Source organism: Cyprinodon tularosa, unplaced genomic scaffold, assembly GCF_016077235.1.
Source record: "Cyprinodon tularosa strain WSP-4 unplaced genomic scaffold, ASM1607723v1 ctg764, whole genome shotgun sequence".
NCBI classification, from domain to species: Eukaryota; Metazoa; Chordata; class Actinopteri; order Cyprinodontiformes; family Cyprinodontidae; genus Cyprinodon; species Cyprinodon tularosa.
In genome coordinates, this window is record NW_024039523.1 from 401,717 (window position 1) to 420,119 (window position 18,403).

The 18,403-nt window shown below is 42.2% G+C and overlaps 2 protein-coding genes across 3 annotated transcripts in view; one reads left to right on the forward strand and one right to left on the reverse strand.

The window, feature by feature from the left end:
• Nucleotides 1-740: 740 nt before the first annotated feature.
• Nucleotides 741-15,441, reverse strand: ddx51 (DEAD (Asp-Glu-Ala-Asp) box polypeptide 51). The gene is made up of 16 exons (XM_038270508.1): nucleotides 15,282-15,441; nucleotides 14,110-14,399; nucleotides 11,396-11,526; nucleotides 11,171-11,321; nucleotides 8,831-8,976; nucleotides 8,673-8,744; nucleotides 8,459-8,565; nucleotides 7,476-7,584; nucleotides 7,255-7,400; nucleotides 5,744-5,930; nucleotides 5,549-5,664; nucleotides 4,474-4,590; nucleotides 4,208-4,309; nucleotides 4,058-4,121; nucleotides 1,012-1,146; nucleotides 741-924 (listed from the first exon to the last, which is right to left on the reverse strand). The coding sequence occupies exons 1-16, from the start codon at nucleotides 15,302-15,304 to the stop codon at nucleotides 904-906; spliced, it is 1,917 nt and encodes a 638-aa protein (XP_038126436.1). The 5' UTR covers nucleotides 15,305-15,441; the 3' UTR covers nucleotides 741-903.
• A 1,956-nt stretch (nucleotides 15,442-17,397) lies between these two features.
• cenpe (centromere protein E) overlaps nucleotides 17,398-18,403 on the forward strand; it is a 38,117-nt gene continuing 37,111 nt past the window's right edge. For both annotated transcript variants that reach the window (XM_038270518.1, XM_038270519.1), the window contains exon 1: nucleotides 17,398-17,576. In XM_038270518.1, coding sequence (XP_038126446.1) covers nucleotides 17,524-17,576 — 53 coding nt within the window. In that variant the 5' untranslated portion in view covers nucleotides 17,398-17,523. The remainder of the gene's footprint in view (nucleotides 17,577-18,403) is intronic.

Below are 18,403 nucleotides of genomic sequence, written 5' to 3' on the forward strand. Positions count from 1 at the left end.
TTTGATAGGTTCAAAGATGAAAGAAACTTATCAATTTTGACTCAGCTTTTTATTGTGATTATACTGTCAGAAGTACAGAGCAACAAAATGAACTCTGTGTTTAACCCATCCCTTGGAGAGCAGTGGGCTAACATTGTGCAGCACCCAGGGAGCAGAACTCAGGATTCCAAGCTCTATGCCCAAACCACCAGGACGCCACTCTACATGTTGGTAGTTGAGAGTAGAAGTTTCAATAGAATTCTTGCTGCCATCATTTTCCTCTCTGGCAAAAGAGCTGAGAGAAAAGCAGCCGACTTTGTTAATGTATCGAAGAAGGGATGATATTAAATTGTAAAGTGTTAAAGAATCTCTGCTTCTTTTTCTATGTCTGCTTCTGTCTCCTTGAACCCCAGTGGGCCTCAGCAGATGGCCGCTCACACTGAGCCTGGTTCTGCTGGAGGTTTCTTCCTGTTCAAAGGGAGTTTTCCTCTCCACTGTCGCTACAAGCATGCTTAGTGTGAGGGATTGCTGAAGAGTCAATGAGTCGATGCAATCAGCTGGTTTTCCTTAAATAGAAACCTTTGAATCAATCTGACTGGATGATCTGGTAAACTGGAAAGTGCCTTGAGATGACATGATGTGAATTGTTGCTATAGAAATAAACTGAATAGAACACTGTAGGCAGTTCTGTGCAGAATAGCAACATGTTTTTAAAGTAAGCAGTGTTTTTAGATGCCAGGGAAGAAAGAGGAAAACACAGACAGTATTTCTATGAGCTTTTATTCTGTTAGCTAAAAGCTAAGTATCCTTTATCTCCACTCAGTAACTTAAACTGCTGAATCATCATATCTGGAAAAGCATAAGAAAAAACGGTTCCGAGGATGGTATTCCAACTGAAGTTCCCTGAGCAGAAAAGTAGACGCTTCAACGTCTTGATTTCTCCTCCTGCAGAAAGGAAGAAAAACAAAAGATGTTAAAACCAGAAAGGTTGCAGCAGCGTCTGGCTAGCGGGGCCATCGTGACTCATTTCACCTTGATGACATCAGCCAGCTCCTGCAGGATCTCCTCATAGCGGGCTTCCATCCCCTTTAGACTCTCCGGTTTAATGATCTGCTTCTGGATCCCGGGACTTCCTGCATCCTTCACCATCTGAAGGAAAATGGTTTCCTGAGGGTGGGAGCAGAAATCCAGGTGGGTTTGGTTCTTTCTTTGAGGCGTTTATTAGAAAGGAGACAATAACTAAAACGCTCCTTCAAACTAAAACAATCAAAGCACTGATGCTAGATTGGTATTTAATGAAAAAAAACACAAGTTGCTTTTTCACTAAAAAGTTTCCACTTCTAAACTGGTTCTTCCATAAAATAACAGGTTTTCTTTTTTCATCTGGAGTCACTTTTTACCTTCACCTTGCTTTATTCTGTTTAAGGGAAACACATTCATCTTATTTATCCTAGTTTTATCAAAACTAGACGTGATAATGTCCAGATGTGAGTAAAGTTTGTCCTTAAGAACAGAATTACCTGAACACCTTTACTGAAGTCAGTGCAGAAGGAAGCAGTTTAAAGTCATTCCTAACCTTGTAAAATAAAAATGAGTGTTTAATACCGGCTAAAGGCTTTTCAGAGCACAGCGTTTAGCGGATATTTAACCCACAGCACAGGGCCCAACTCACACCTGCTCATGTTTATCTATTTATAGAAATGGGCGAAGCACAGTCACATGGTGTTTCATCCACACGCCTTTCAAATGGGGCTTTAACATTTCTTAAACAGGTTTCAAAATATTTCTTTCACAAATACTTTGTGTTTTATAGCTGTGTAAACAAATAAAATTAGATTTAACAAAATTTAAATAAAATGTGACTCTGTGGGAGTAATGCAACAGCAGGTATTCATTTTAGCACCGCCCCCTAATGGCCGCCATCATTGGCAACTAGAGGCTCAGACCTTTCCAAGGAGGGGTCAGAGGTCATTGTGCGACCGTTTCAGGTGATGTAACCGGCACGCGTTACATAAGCTTGCATCTATTCTATATTTCTATTCAGTTTGGTTTTATTATTGGTCAATTTCAATGAACTAACGGCTATATCTAAGGAGCAAAGACTTTGTCTCATGCAGAATGTCTCCAATATTGGAAATCAGCATATTTGTCTGAACAGATTCCCTTTTATGAGTGGAAAATATGCATTTTTGCACTTTTTGCACCACTGTGCCAAAATCCCATTTCTGGAACAAACATGCTTCAACTCATTCAGTCCAAATTAGCTTGAGTTATAGTCAAGATGTAGATCTATAAAGTCTATAAAGTCTGAGGGTTCATCCACAGTTTAAAATGGAAACAAAATTTGGCTAGGCTAAAAAATTTTTCATTCTTTAATCCCCTATAAATCAGACATGGTGACATTTAAAATAATGCTTCCACCTGAAAAATATTCCTCAACGCCTTCTGTTACACAGATACAAACTTGTATTTCCAGTTTATAGTTTGGGAGCTGAACTTGCTCTAATTCACAGATGTATTTCAGGTGGAATTTGCTCCCTGTGGGCTTAAAGGAATAATACCAGATGGCCCAGAGCTTCAGCTCATGGAGAAAATGAGGCTCCAGAACATAAAGTGAACATGTGAGGCTGGAGAACTGCAGGTTAAAACATGTTTCTATCTTCATTCAGTCTGCTGAGCCTTTAAAACCGTACAGAAGTAAAATTATCAAACTAACTAGTTAAAACTCACCCTGCATAATAAACACCTTAAATGAATAAGGAAGATGCAGCATGGGTAACCACTAGTGATGGCTCCATTAACAGCGATGCGCGGAGCCCATAGAGCTAAACTCTGCATCGGTGAGCGTGTCGTTTCCAGAAGGTCATGTGATCGATCCAGGAGTTGTTTCTAACTGACTGACTCAATAAACTGCATCTGAAAATATCAAAGATATTTTGTACAATCACAGAAACCTGATGTTTGCCATTTTCCATAAATGACTTCATGTTCCAGTGGTACAGTAAATGGTAAATGTGCAATAACAAAGCTGTCAGCTGCACATCTATGGTTTTTCACGTCTTTAGCGACATGCTGGAAAGCTGATAACCGATTTTAAAAACGTTTTTCTACTTGTTTGGTCATAAACCATGATAATAGTAATGTTTATGTTTTATCTTAATGGTCACTGGGGTAGAGGGAGCTCTGGAGCTCCTTTCAAAAATGGAATGGAATTGAAATTTCCCAGCATGCCCTGTGGGGGACACTGTAAACGCTCTCTGTGATCATAGTTCAGAGTTGGCCTGTGGGCAAAGTGGAGCAGAAACCATTTTCATTAGCGGTCACTGGAGACATGCTAGTCAGCTTGAAAGCCTTCACCATCATCAGAAAATGGTCCACAGAGTACCTGGAGAGAACCCGCACATGCTCAGGGAGAACATGCACCATGGACCACTGAGCATGTTATAAAAATAAAAGAAACAGCGCAGCTACAGAGCAAAGCCCCACCTAACGAGTCTGTGCAACATCTCTTAAACCAGAACAGAGAATTTTTTAAAACCCATCCATAAACGGCGTGGGGCGGTTTCCATGGTGACAGAGGCAGAGGGGTCATTCTCAGAGAGAGATCTGGGAGGTTTATCTGAGTTTTTTTTGTTTTTTATTTCATTAAGAGGTGAGAGAGATGAGCTGCTTTGCTGCTCCATCCGCCCCTCACTGGTTGGTTTCTGTGAGGCTCAAAGAGGATCACTACTGCATCCATTTCCTGTCCTCCTGAGCTCCTATTATAGGTCCACTATTCTGCTTTTTAAAATCTTTCATTGATTGTTTCTGTCCAGTCTGTCCTTCCTGCTATATTCGCTCTGTGTGACTCCAAACTGATTAACAGATTTGATTTAGTATTTTCCCCAAAGTGTTTTACTTTGTAACGGCGTCTCTCTTCCTGTCAGACCCAGGGAATTGCTGCTGAATGGTTGCATAGTCTGACTACAATAGACCTGGACTCTATCTCAGTCAGAGCTAACCAAGCCTCCTGGAGTAAATCCTGTCAGGTCCGACTCAATCTCAGAATCGATGTTTATTTTCTGACCAGTGAACTTACCTGAACTCTCAGCAGAAAGGTGAAGGCCAGTCCAGACTTTCCAGCCCTCGCTGTCCTTCCAACCCTACATGATGAACCATGGAAACCATGAAATCATGTTACTAATAGAGAAAATGGAGAGATTTCTAATTTAGAGACTGCACTGCTAACCTGTGTACGTAGGTCCTTATGTACTGCGGGGCGTCATAATTGAGAACACATTTGACCCCGTTTATATCGATCCCTCTGGCAGCTGCATCTGTGCTGATCAACCTGAAGTAGATCAGGAGAAAAACATCAGATCAGACTTTTAGAGAGCGACATGCAGCTGGATAGAATAACAGGAGCTTTAGCTAATGGCTCAGGATGAACATCAGCGCTTTGAATGAAGGTCAGGGAGAATGAATGAGGAGAATCAGGTGCAGGAAGAGACTCACAGCTGGATCTTCCCCTGTTCAAAGTCCTTCAGGGTGCTTTTCCTCTCACCAGGAGAGAGTCGTGAGGAGAACTCGGCTACATGAACTCCACCAAACAGCTGCACCAAGCGGTGGAGTCTGAACACAGAGGGATGCAGAGGAGTCAGACAGCACACATCAACAGGCCTGAAGGGAGAGTTAGACCTTCAAACCTGTTCCTTATGTTCCTAACAGAGCACTTCACCCTCCATCTAGACTGGTTCCTAGAAATTCTAAAAGTAGAATGGGAGGCAGATCTTTTAGTTATCAGGCTCCTCTCCTGTGGAACCAACTACCAGTTTTAGTCCGTGAGGCAGACACCCTGTCTACTTTTAAGGCTAGGCTTAAAACTTTCCTTTTTGATAAAGCTTATAGTTAGAGTGGCTCAGGTTATCCTGAGCTATCTCTATAGTTATGCTGCTATAGGCTTAGACTGCTGGAGGACATAGGGACCCCTTTTTCATCATTCTATCTCTATTCTCCCACTCTGCAGAATCTGTTAGTTCAATCTCTAACGTTCTGCTCTCTCTGCTTTTTCTCATAGTAGCTTCATCTGGTCTGTTCCTGTTTGGCTGTGACTCCATCCTGGAGAGAAATATCAGGTGTGATGCTTCCATCAACACCTTTGTTTATAGATGTTGGAGATCGGCCTGTTTTTCAGTGTAGTCCTGTTTCTCTGACCGTGACTAACTGGGTGTGCTCTCTTTACATATCCTGGAGCTGGTTGACAGTTGCCTTTTGTATCTATGCTTCTTTTTCTATGTCTGCTTCTGTCTCCTTGAACCCCAGTGGGCCTCAGCAGATGGCCGCTCACACTGAGCCTGGTTCTGCTGGAGGTTTCTTCCTGTTCAAAGGGAGTTTTTCCTCTCCACTGTCGCTATAAGCATGCTTAGTGTGAGGGATTGCTGAAGAGTCAATGAGTCGATGCAATCAGCTGGTTTTCCTTAGAAAGAAAACTTTGAATCAATCTAACTGGATGATCTGGTGAACTGTTAAGTTCCTTAAGATTACATGTTGTGAATTGGCGCTATAGAAATAAACTGAATAGAATTCAAACCTGTGAGCCGTCTCTCTGGAGTTGGTGAAACAGAGGATGGGGAAAAGCTTTAAATACAGGATGAAGTGAAGGACGAGCAGAGGCTTCCTGTTCATGGTACAGGGAACATAATACTCCTGCAGATAAAAGGGACCAGAGCGTCAGGCTGTTTTCATCAACTTCCAGTTTGTTGTGAAGAGCAAGACGTCCACCTACCGTCAGGCCCTGGGGGAAGTCAAAGCCGTCGGCTCTCTGGGTGGGGTCTGATGTGATGCTGGAGGGGCTGTGAGCAGAGCTGAAGAGCTGGGGCTGGTGGAGGCCCAGCTGCTGGAGCTTCTCTGGGTTCTGGGTGAGTGTGGCAGAAAAAAGCAGCTTCTGAAGCGGGATCTGAGCAGGAGACAGGCTGAGACAGGGACAAAGGCAGGGGGGAGGTTACTATTAGGCAATACCAGGCAGTTTCAGGGCCCTAAGTTCCTGGGGAAAACTCTGTTTACATGTATGGTTAATACAACTATTCCTTATTTGTGCACATTATGTTTTTGATAATCGCTAAAATGCCATCAGAATGCTTCTTATACAGTGATTATAGAAAAAAAATAAATTCTGAGCCTGAACTTTTGACACAGGCAAGAAACTATATACTGTATATATATATATATATATATATATATATATATATATATACATATAAATATGCGTTTGTGTGTATTTTCAAGCCATGGGGAGTGTGGGGGCATGGGATCAGAGATTGCATTAATGATTGAAGACTAAATATGACTTTTGACCAAAAATGGCCAGAAGAAGGCCAAAGTACATCTATATCTGCTACTTGCATGAACCACATTTCTTTTGATATCCGGTTTTGCTGCTAAGCGTTGTGTTTGGGAAGTAAAACACACCTTTATTTCTACCTCGCATACACGGTCAGTTATTGACTCTGGTAAATCAGCTGTTGCCGTAGCTCCAAGCAAACATGTTACGTGCGGGAACAGCAGCTGGATGAGCAGGGTCTAACTCATGGGTGTGTAGCAGCTTTTTGCTGCTGGATGCCTAAATGATCGCTCCTGGAGCACAGCGTGCAGAAGCAAGCGCCTGGTTCATCTAATGTCCTGCAGCGGCTCCTAAATATCTCGCCATCTCACCCCGTCTCCTCCAGCCATGCCCAGCGCCTTTTATGTTTGACACCTTTATCTATGGTGGTGACATCTTCCCCGGAGTTCATGTTCTGCATTGTTCTGTTCTCTCCATCGTCCTTCTCTCCAAACTCAAAGTTTGAATTTATTTATTTTTTGACTTTTTTACATGTCATATTTCTCTAAAACGCCATCAGAACACTTATAATATTAAGTGGTTACCCACTGAGAGAGAGCAGCTTCACTGATCTAAGATAAATCAGATATCTGAGCGTTTATCTGATCACCCAGTGATCAGGCTCACTTTTAATCACAACAGTTTTTAATCGATGCTCTGCTATTACTCTTTTTTTCTTATTAAATAATTCTCATTGTTGGTTATTATGATGTAGGGAACAGAGATCATTAGATCACTGACACACAGCAAAGGCTTAATATCAGTCTGTCCTTCACTGAAGGACATAAATACTTTCAGAAAACAAATGTAAACTGATGAACATTAAATCATGTGTCTCTGCAATCACTCCTGGCTGTATGGATCGGTAAACTTTATTGGATTCCCTGCAGAAAAGCAGCCATCAGTGAGGGACCCACCTGGCTGCTGTGATGCAGGCTGGGTTTGTTCTCCTGAAGATGGCTCTGCCTTGGCTTCCAGGTGGCGAGCGGTGCACCGCGCTCACCACCTGGCTGAGCCACGACTGGTGCATGCTGTCCATCATCCTGTCCGCCTCGTCGATTATCTGACAGGAAAACGTGAATGTCAGATAAAGGAGTGCTGCCTTTTCACATCGATGGTAACAGCTTTAGTGGCTTACCAGAAAGCGTAGATGATCCAAACATAATCCTGAGCTTTTGTTGATGAGATCGACCAGTCTACCAGGAGTAGCAACAACTATGTCTGCCGTAGCGCGCCTGACACTCCCTCTGAAACATAACATGGATCCATCACTGCAGGGAATCCAGCTAAAGCCATTCCTACAACTCTTATTAAAAGCAACCTGACTGATCACACATAACCATTTTTAAAACGTCAAAATGGTCGTTATATGAAAGCAGTGGAGAGTCTGAGCTCTGCCTCCGTCATCTGATGGGGTAAGAGCATCGGAGCGAATGACTGAAAGAAGCTCAACCAGCTGATAAAGAAGGAACTCCTCTAGATGGAGGTGATTTCACAGAGAAGAATTCTGCATAAAGTGAATTAGATGATGGGCAACAGTGATCAACCTCATTACCAGACTGGCAAACAACAAAACGATCTAGAAATAAGCAGAAATGTCTTAAATTTAGTGTATTTACCCTTCATTTCAGTAGATTAATTAGATGATCTGACAATGGAATGAGTGTTTTTTCTCTTAAAATATGACAATTAAATAATATTCATTTGAAAAAAGACAATTAAATTATTTATAATTACTTATAATTATAAGTGTCTCATTTTTTTGCTCAATTCAAGAACAAATGACTTTTGCCCCGCCTCTCATCTATAGACTGCTGGAGAAACGGCCCCTAAGGACTAAATGGGAGCTAGGTGGATGGATGATGGATGGATGGATGGATGGATGGATGGATGGATGGATGGATGGATGGATGGATGGATGGATGGATGGATGGATGGATGGATGGATGGATGGATGGATGGATGGATGGAGTGTGGAAGGCTTCTCCAAAGATAGAGCCCTATAGATCCTTCTCCTTAATATCTATGATCTATAGCAGTACATTGGGAAGTGAATGAAATGAGCTTCACAGCTTAGAGATGGTTTCTTTTCTCTGAGCTGCTGCCTTTGTTCTTCCTCACCTTTGCTCTGACAGTGATGCGCTCTCTGCAGCCAGTGACCTCTGACCCACCAGCAGCGCCACCCTGAGGGGCGTTCCTTCAGCATACGATGCAAACACTCTGTAAACCTGAAGCAGACAATAATAATTACAGGAATCTTTTGTCCCTGAGGTTGAATCTTCTGCACTGAACTCCTCCCTGCAGGATCCAGGGAAGCACACAGTCCTGTTCTGACCTGCTGGGCCAGCTCTTTGGTTGGAAGCACCGCCAGAGCCCGGATTTCACACACCACCCGCTCCATCAGCGCCTGTCAGAGAACAAACATGTCACTGGCAGAGCTGCAGCGGGTGAGGAAGACTTCCTCAGAGCATCACTCAGATGTCCGCTGCTCACCTGGATCACAGGTATGACAAATGAGAGCGTCTTGCCGCTGCCTGTGGGAGCGGACACACAGATATCCCTGGGTCTGTGACCTCCTCTACCCATCAGTAGGCCATGCTTAGCTCCGTCCAAGATGGCCGGGATCACCTCTGCCTGCACTGACATGGGAACAAAGCACCTATTTCACTTCAGGTGTATTCACCGCTTCATTTCACCCTCCTCTGTTACAGTATTTCAGATAATAGATCATCAAAGACTGCGCTGGCGAATTTAAATAAGATTATGATGTATTAGATAAACCAGTTAATGAATCCTTAAAGTCGCAGGCATCTTTTATTGATTCCAAAGAGTAAATTCTCCTGATTCCTGTCGCACTGGTAACATCATCAATGCTAACCGAGTGTGATGATGTCACCAGACACACAGTGGCGGGGGGCAGAGGCCATGCAGCAGCCAGCGAGGGGTTAGACCAGCTTTTATGATCCTGTTAGAAGGGAGCTAAATGCTGGTTGAAAGCGGATGGAGCCATATTTGAAACACATGTTAACCTGCTATGTTCAGTGGGAAAGAGGCTGCAGCTCGGTTCATTGATCTGTAATCATTTGGGCTTCATCCACACCAAGCTGTGGAGCTCTATCCCATAACCTAACATCTGTTACCATCTGCCTTTCTGGTAGTTCTGTGGTACTGCCAGCAGATGGCACTGTTTATGTCTGCTTATGTCGCCTGATGCTGGAATTCTGTTTCTATAAAACACGTGTTAACCTGCTATGTTCAGGTGGAAAGCAGCTTTAATAAAGCTGGGCTTTGAGTATGAATGATCCCTGCTCCCTGGGCCATGCTGCCCTGCAGGTCTTGGATGTTTCCCAGCTTTCACACACCTGATATTGATTTATAGCAGATGAACAGCTTGGTTGAACTGCTATCATCTAAATCAGGTGTGTTGAAGCAGAGAAACATCTAAAACAGCACGGGGTTAAAAAACACTGGTCAGGACGTGTCCCGTGTCCCTGTGCTCTGACGCCAAGCAGCAGCACAGAGCTCTAAAAACATCCTTTAGACCCTTTAGCAGGAAGTTTGAAGCCCTCTGAAGCTAAGGCTACGTTCGCACCACAGGCCTGATGCTCAATTCTGAATTTAGTAAAATCCAATTTTATTGCGTTGCCGTTCACCTTTTCAAATATACGTGGCTTGTTTGTGATCTGCTGTGTGAACCACATTCATACAACCTAAGTGTCCCGCAGGCGCGTTACTACCATCCATGTTTACTGACGTAAGCATGGTTGGTAGCGCTGGAGAGCATATAGCGATCTTTCCCAACCATAAAAACTCAATCATTTCAAGATGGTTAAACATAAATACTGCTCTACATGCAGCGGCATTATCGTCCGCCATGGTTGTTTTTGCCATTCAGGTCGGATGAATGCGACCTGGCCGCTCAGACACAGGTCACTTTTTAAAGATCGGATTCAGGACCACAGAGCCAAGTGGCCTGGGTCGCATTGGAAAAAATCAGATCTGTGTTGTTCAGACAGTCATGAAAAGATCAGATCCTGATCACATGTAGGCAAAAAAAAAAAAAAAAAATCAGATTTGGGTGGCTTCAGGCTGCTGGGTGAACGTAGCCTTAGAGCAGCACCCCTATCAGATGCTGAGATCCTGCTGTCAGTTAGCTCATGTCTATCATCATTCTTTAGTCTCCTGATACAGCGGCTAGAGAAGAGCTCAAACATGGAGGAGGAATACGTGCTGAACTGGATCTGCTAACAGAGCAGCTGGAGCTAAACCTGCAGGGTGAGGGTGGATCAGTGGGAACCGGCCCAAACACTGCCTCCCCTCTCCACCCTGAACGGGGTTTGAACTGTGGACCGGTTCCCAGGATCCAGGCTCTCTGGTATCCTGAGGTGGTCCTCACATAGACCGGACCTCCTGCTGCACCTCAGGCTTCACAGGAGCTGTAGGCCATCTTCATTTAGTCTGCTTGGTGCACATCTATCTCTGTGAGGTTTGGCTCAGCTAGAAAACAGCGATGAGCAATAAAATGAGCAGAGAGGCCCATCATTCCCTCCATTCACAACCTGAACAAGTTTAGGGACAAAAACCAGCAGCTAACATCTCTGCTGAGTCCACACATTCTGATCAGGAGCTCTTTAGCCTTCAGGTCAGCGCTGCAGACGGAAAAAGACAGATGAACCCCCCCCCCCCCCCCCCCCCCCCCCCCCCCTACCCCCCCCCCACACACACACACTAGCCTTGTCTTTTCTGGAATCTTTCTTACAATGTGAGTCAAACACAATAATCTGGCCCATAGAGATGATCCTGATTGATTCCTCAGACTGATGCTCCTCATACCTGGAAAGAAGCTCTGAATTCCATTGGCCTCCAGTTTGTTGAGGAGCTGAGCAGAAAGTCCAGAAAGGGCAGAAATGGGGAGCAGGTTGCATCTGATGTCTCTGTCAATCACATCTGGCTCAGCCAGCCACTGAGGTAGGACCCTCTTCACCTGTGAAAGGAGACAACAGATGGAAGGAGTCCTTATGTAACGGCTGCCATGCTGCTGTTGGTATCTCATCATACCTTATGAACGGTTCTGCTCTCATAACCACCAAGAACAGGGAACCCTGCTTGGCCAGATGAGCCCTTCTTCACTTCCAGCTCCATTTGCTTCTCCTCTTCGTTTTCAGGAGAAACAGCCTCCAATGCCTGGCCTGTCATTAGAGACAGCACAAAATCAACCTTCAGCCTTGGACAAGCTGGAAAAACAGTCAGTGCAGCATCTCTAAAACCAGAACACATCGAGACATTTTATAGGCCTGAATTAAAGATGGAAAAGAGAAGGAAGGACACCGATAAAGGATGAGGGCCGGTTAATATGCAGAGGTGAGTAACAGGCAGAGAGGGGGGAATTTGCAATGTTTATGTTTTTTTTAAAGAAAGCAAAGTGATGAGTAATAAATTCCTTTTCTGGCCTCCTGAAGTTTTCCAAAATTTTTTTTTTTTTTTAGGAGAGTGATAAGCTGCTCTTTACATTCTATTTAAATTCTATTCAGTTTATTTCTATAGCTCCAATTCACAATATGTAATCTTAAGGAACTTTCCAGTTCACCAGATCATCCAGTCACATTGATTCAAAGTTTTCTATCTAAGGAAAACCACTTGATTGCATCGACTCATTGACTCTTCAGCAATCCCTCACACTAAGCATGCTTGTAGTGACAGTGGAGAGGAAAAACTCCCTTTTAACAGGAAGAAACCTCCAGCAGAACCAGGCTCAGTGTGAGCGGCCATCTGCTGAGGCCCACTGGGGTTCAAGGAGACAGAAGCAGACATAGAAAAAGAAGCATAGATACAAAAGGCAACTGTCAACCAGCTCCACAGGCGGCCCCGTCCAGGAAACACACAGCCAGGCAGACGAGCTCCGAGCCAGCTCCCATGTCAGAGGATGAAGAGAGCACATCCAGTTAGTCACAGTCAGAGAAACAGGACTACACTGGAAAACAGGCCGATCTCCAACATCTATAAACAAAGGTGTTGATGGCAGCAGCACAGCTGATATTTCTCTCCAGGATGGAGTCACAGCCAAACAGGAACAGACCAGATGAAGCTACTATGAGAAAAGCAGAGAGAGCAGAACGTTAGAGATTGAACTAACAGATTCTGCAGAGTGGGAGAATAGAGATAGAATGAAGCAGAATGATGAAATGGGGGTCCCTATGTCCTCCAGCAGTCTAAGCCTATAGCAGCATAACTATAGAGATAGCTCAGGATAACCTGAGCCACTCTAACTAGAAGCTTTATCAAAAAGGAAAGTTTTAAGCCTAGCCTTAAAAGTAGACAGGGTGTCTGCCTCACGGACTAAAACTGGTAGTCTCTCTGCTGTCCCTCCTTATTTTTAAAGGAGGGTCACTACTTTATCCATTTTCTACCCTCCAAACCAGAACAGAGAATTTTTACAGGCCTGTATTAAAACCATAACAAGATCTACATCTAAAGAAAATAAAAACCCATCAATAATGGGTTGCAGCAGCCAGCGAGGGGTTAGAGCAGCTTTCATTATCCTGTGTGAAGACAGCTAAATGCGGATTGTAAGCGGATGGAGCCATATTTGAAACACACGAGTTAACCTGCTACTTTCACTGGGAAAGAGGCTGAAGGTCGGTTCATTGATCTCTTCATTGATAATGGGACGGTTTCCATGGTGACAGAGGCAGAGGGGTCATTCTCAGAGATCCGGGAAGTTTATCTGAGGATTTTGTTTTTTATTTCATTAGGAGGTGAGAGAGATGAGCTGCTTTGCTGCTCCATCCGCCCCTCATTGGTTGGTTTCAGTGAGGCTCAAAGAGGATCACTACTGCATCCATTTCCTGTCCTCCTGAGCTCCTATTATAGGTCCACTATTCTGCTTTTTAAAATCTTTCATTGATTGTTTCTGTCCAGTCTGTCCTTCCTGCTATATTCGCTCTGTGTGACTCCAAACTGATTAACAGATTTTATTTAGTATTTTCCTCCAAAGTACTACCTCACCAGGTGTTATGGACAAAAGAAAAAACTATCTAATTACTTCCTTTTTGGTGTTTTTTGAAGTGTATGGGTGTCTGACCTTAAATTGTTTTTTTTTGTACATGACTGAAGGGAAACACGCCCGGTGAGGTAGTTTAAGTTCTATTTTTCCTACAAAACTAAAGGGATAAAGGCAAATGTGTCGTGTTGCGTATTGACTACAGGTATGCTGGTCTGACAGAACACTGGTGTTCTCCAACCATTTCCTGAGCTCAGAACAAAGTCTGACCTTCTGCTGTCTGAGGGAGTCATCTCCATCTTTTGGGAACCGTGACAAAAAATAAAATAAATGAAAAAGATTGCATGTCCACTGAGAGAAAAACTCAGTGAAAACGCTGCAGGTCTAGTTTACATGCATCATTTTATAAATAGTGGTTTATTAGTCAGTGTAGGACACAGATGTTAAATAGGCCTAACGTGCCTCAGTCCCATTCGAACGTAATGCAGATCTCTACAGTCACTAGTTTGTCAGCTCTGAGCTGCCGTAGCACAAAGATGTCTGCCTCCATAAATACATGACCTTCTCCAATGTGAGAATAAATAGCAATTCCTAAGAAAAACATTCCTAAGGAAACATAAAGACTTACTGTAATAATAACAAGTAATTACTGTAAACCTGTAATTATTACACACTGCAGCTTTAATGCAGGTAATGAATGATTGGAATATAAAGTCTAGAAACAGCACAGCATTTAAACCTTATAGTGATTATTTAAAGAGCAGAAGCTCACCTGACTGTTGACTCTTCTGCTTCCTATTAGCATCTTTTTTTCTCTTTTTTCCAACAGAATCACACAAAGCTGCATCTTGTGTTTTCCTCTTGTTGTCGCGTCGATGCTCCTTTGGTCTCTCATCTTTGCTGGTTTCTTCCTGATGCTCCTTGGTTTCTTCAATAATCCCGTGTCTTTGTTCTGTTAAACTCTGTCTCTGCTTCTGCTTCACCTTCTGCTGCAGTTTGTTTAACAACTGCTGTGAATGGGACTCCTTGGATGTGACATCATCCTCCTCGTCTCCAAGATACCTGTGATAATAAACACAGTGACGTCACAAGCACAGAAAAGCACAATCAGTTTTCTCATGAAGGGTTTATGAAGTTAAGAATTCTAGATCCATGACTTTCCCATTGCTGACCAGCAGTGATGGGTCCATTAACCCTGATGCATCGCTGCATGCATGAAGCCCACAGAGCTAAACACCGTGTTTAAAAAGGGATCTGTCACCATGATGCATCTGCTAAAAAAAATGATGATAATTGAAACAATCCAGAATTTTGGAGCCTAAAAGGCATAGAAACCTTTTAGCCACTGTATTTTTATTTCCTCGTTGTGTCATCCTTTTCCTCTGAGGTATCACTCAACTATCTGAATTTAAGTTCATTTCAAACTGACTCTTAGTTTATTTACTATTTTCACTGTAGTTATTGTTTTAAAATTATGATTTAAAATCTTAGTCCACAATCATCCTCATTCACATTTCCCCCTAAATGTTCACCTTATGATTAATGTTTACATTATTTATTGGCTGCATCTATAAATATCAAAGATATATTTTAAATTTTAACATATATATGAAATAATACAATATAACATCCAATAACTTCAATGATTTAATTGTTCTAGGTCATCAAACCCATTCAGTTTATTCCAATCAGCTGTCTGTAGTGCCTTTAAATGTCCAGCAGGTGTCAGTATTCTGTTAGACAGTATCAATGCAGCATCAATAGTTTGGCTTCCAGATGCCTCATTAACATCACTACTGACCACTTTTTACTATCTATTCAAAAGCAGACCAAAAACGTATGTGTTGAATGACAAACGGCTGGAGGAGTCATTCGCTATTTTAACGGTATTTAATAAAAGTCAGCGCATTTGGACACAAGATCCGATCAAACTGTGGTTCCTACCTGTTCACCAGAAACAGAGACATTTCTACTGGTTTCTATTAGAGCCTTTAAACAACAACCCGAACAGGTCTTCAAACAGCCCCTCTTCTATTTACTGACAAAACACTCCATTCTGTTACATGTGGATCAGTCGCTGGATTACTACGTCTCCAAGGCTACTTCTTCTTCTTCTGTTTTTTATTGGCGAATGGCACCAACTGAAGGTGCATTTACCGCCACCTACCGGACTGGAGTGAGGTCATCAATGATGTCAGAGTTAATCCCTCTATGGTTTGTATGAATCTGCACACACACTCACATTAATGATTTAATCAATTAAATGTTTTTTAATAATCTAATTAATCCTGTTTTCTCTCTATTCAGTATTGACTTAGAGGGCTGACTTTCCTCTGAATATTTACTATATTGTAATAATACCTGTTCTAATGTTTCCATCTGATCAGAGTGATTATAAGTCCCTGTTTCATGTTTCCTTATGCTGAAAAGAGAACTAGAACTAGAGTCCATTATGACCAATTCTAAGAGATATGACTTCCTCTTAGTACTATTACCTCCCACAGTCTTTTGATTTTATATAGATCTCTACCAGAGGCCATGATTATCACATTTTTCCTGCCAAATCTTACAGATTTCCTTCTGAATTATAGATTTACCCTCACTTTTACTTAAATTAATGCTAAAGTTCATATATTCCCTTTAACAATTTCTAATCTCTTCAAACTAAACATCTCATAATATTTAATATCTTTTTACATTTATCTCGTTTTTTCAATATGCACTTTCCATGTTAGTCCTTCATGGTTATTACTTTGGCCTTTTTGGAAACACAGGAAGGAGCAATCAGCTAAGTGAGCTTAGTGCTTGGAAAAAATCTTTCATTCCTTTAGAGACAGCATGAAAAGTCAGCTGAGTACAAAACATAGAGAGGAAAACAAGAAGAAGAGAGGGACACAACCTAGAACAGATAATGGATGTCTATTCTATTAACATTTCTCTATCTGGATAATGGGTCTGTTTTATGCGTTGTCTCCCCTTTTAAAGGGCCCCCTGCCTTTCTTTGCCAAGGGCCCCACACTTCCTGATCCACCCCTGGATGCAATCAACCCAAAACATTTTGGAATTGCTCTGAAAGATGGATCAAATCCAACATTGCGCTTCCTAAATCTATCTCTAGAGATACAGTAACTTTTGGAATACCGTTGAAAAACAAAACAATAGAACTCTGCCGTAACATAATGTTGCGTTTAGAAAAATTCATTATTCGTGAACAGAGTGCTGAGATCATCCCCAGTCTTTAACATATTTTTAAAATCAAATTATATTTGAAATCTCTTAAATGCATCAAATCTGATGAATACTTGACTGAAATACTGATGGGTTTCCCCACCGATGTTCATCAATCCTAACGTAAATCCCCTTGTTGCCATGTTAATTATTGTTTCATTGTTATCATTAATTTATTCTTTTTTGTTCCTTATCAATGTTATATTTCCATTTTGAAATCTGCCTTCCACGGACTTGTACTGTTGTTTTTGCCTTACTTGTTTGTATTTATTTTGTTTAAATAAACTTCATTAAAACGGATCCCATAATCAATCTGTTCCCAACTTAAAATTCTGGACAAATTAATTCTGTAGATCTGTAATATAAGATCTGCAATAAATGCATGTCTATGTGTATATATAGCTACCACTCCTAAACACCTTTGTTTATAAGTTTGTTTGTCTTTCCTCCTGACTGCAGGTGTTTATTGTGATTATATAATTAAACCCCCTGGCAGATTTGTTTGTTTATCTCTATATCTTATATGTTATTGTTGACATTAAGTGAAATAAAAACTTTCCTCGCTCAATAAAAAAAAAAAAAAAACGTCACGGAGTGAGTCGCACATGATTCGTCATATGACGCAGCCATGTAGTAGAATGAATTATATAACTGTTGGTTATTGTATAACTGTTAAATATAAGTTCATAGATTAAGATATGTATCATTAAAACAAAACTATTGATATAAAATAATAATCATAGCCAAATAGTAAATTATCCATCATATCGGCCTCTCTATTGGTTCCCCACCGCCATGGCTGCGTCACTTTGCGTGATGACGTTGACCAATCAGATTTAAGCTTTATGATTCAAACTGTTTAGTTTTCCCTGAAGGTGGAAGAATGTTGTAAAAGAAGACGCGGTTCTCTAGTTAGTCCAGTTTTCTCTTCAGGTCTCCTTTTTCCACAGCGGAGAACATGGCGGCGGAATCCGTTAAAGTGTGTGTCCGGGTCCGGCCTGTTGTTGAGAGGTTAGTTCTCCCGGACCAGCCGCCGCCCCGACGGTTAGCGGACGGTTCGGCATCATCCAGCTTTAATATTCTACCGTAGCCGATTAATGCTAGCTGGCCATCTGGTCCTCCAAAAACACAGGTTTCAGGTAATGGCGGTGAACTCCTCCTGCTGTGTCTGGCTCTAAGCAGCCATGTTCTTAATGGACCGTGGATCCATTAAGAACATGGCTATAGTGATCTATTGGAGGACAGGGATCTATAGGGGGACATTATGCAGCATTCAATCCTTACTGATGTGGACCTAAAAACCTGGTAGAACCTGCGATACTGTCAGTTAGAGTACAATGGTGAGGCTTAAACAGGATGCTTGTGTGTGAGCTGAATAGGAAATATTGAGCAGCAATTATACCAAGATTGTAAAAAAAAAAAAGCATAACGAGAGAAGAATGATGAAATGGGGTCCCTATGTCCTCCAGCAGTCTAAGCCTATAGCAGCATAACTACAGAGATAGCTCAGGATAACCTGAGCCACTCTAACTATAAGCTTTATCAAAAAGGAAAGTTTTAAGCCTAGCCTTAAAAGTAGACAGGGTGTCTGCCTCACGGACTAAAACTGGTAGTTGGTTCCACAGGAGAGGAGCCTGAGAACTAAAAGATCTGCCTCCCATTCTACTTTTAGAAATTCTAGGAACCACTCTAGATGGAGAGCGAAGTGCTCTGTTAGGAACATAAGGAACAGGTTTGAAGGTTCTGCCCTCAGGCCTGTTGATGTGTGCTGTCTGACTCCTCTGCATCCCTCTGTGTTCAGGAGTTCATGTAGCCGAGTTCTCCTCATGACTCTCTCC

Coding starts and splice junctions, on each gene's coding strand:
- ddx51 (XM_038270508.1), bottom strand. CDS start 15,304: ATGTCTCTGTTTCTGGTGAACAG. Junction 5,931..7,254: donor GCCTGCATCACAGCAGCCAG/GTGGGTCCCTCA, acceptor TCCCTGTCTCAG/CCTGTCTCCTGCTCAGATCC. Junction 1,147..4,057: donor CCTTTCTGCTGAGAGTTCAG/GTAAGTTCACTG, acceptor TCCCACCCTCAG/GAAACCATTTTCCTTCAGAT.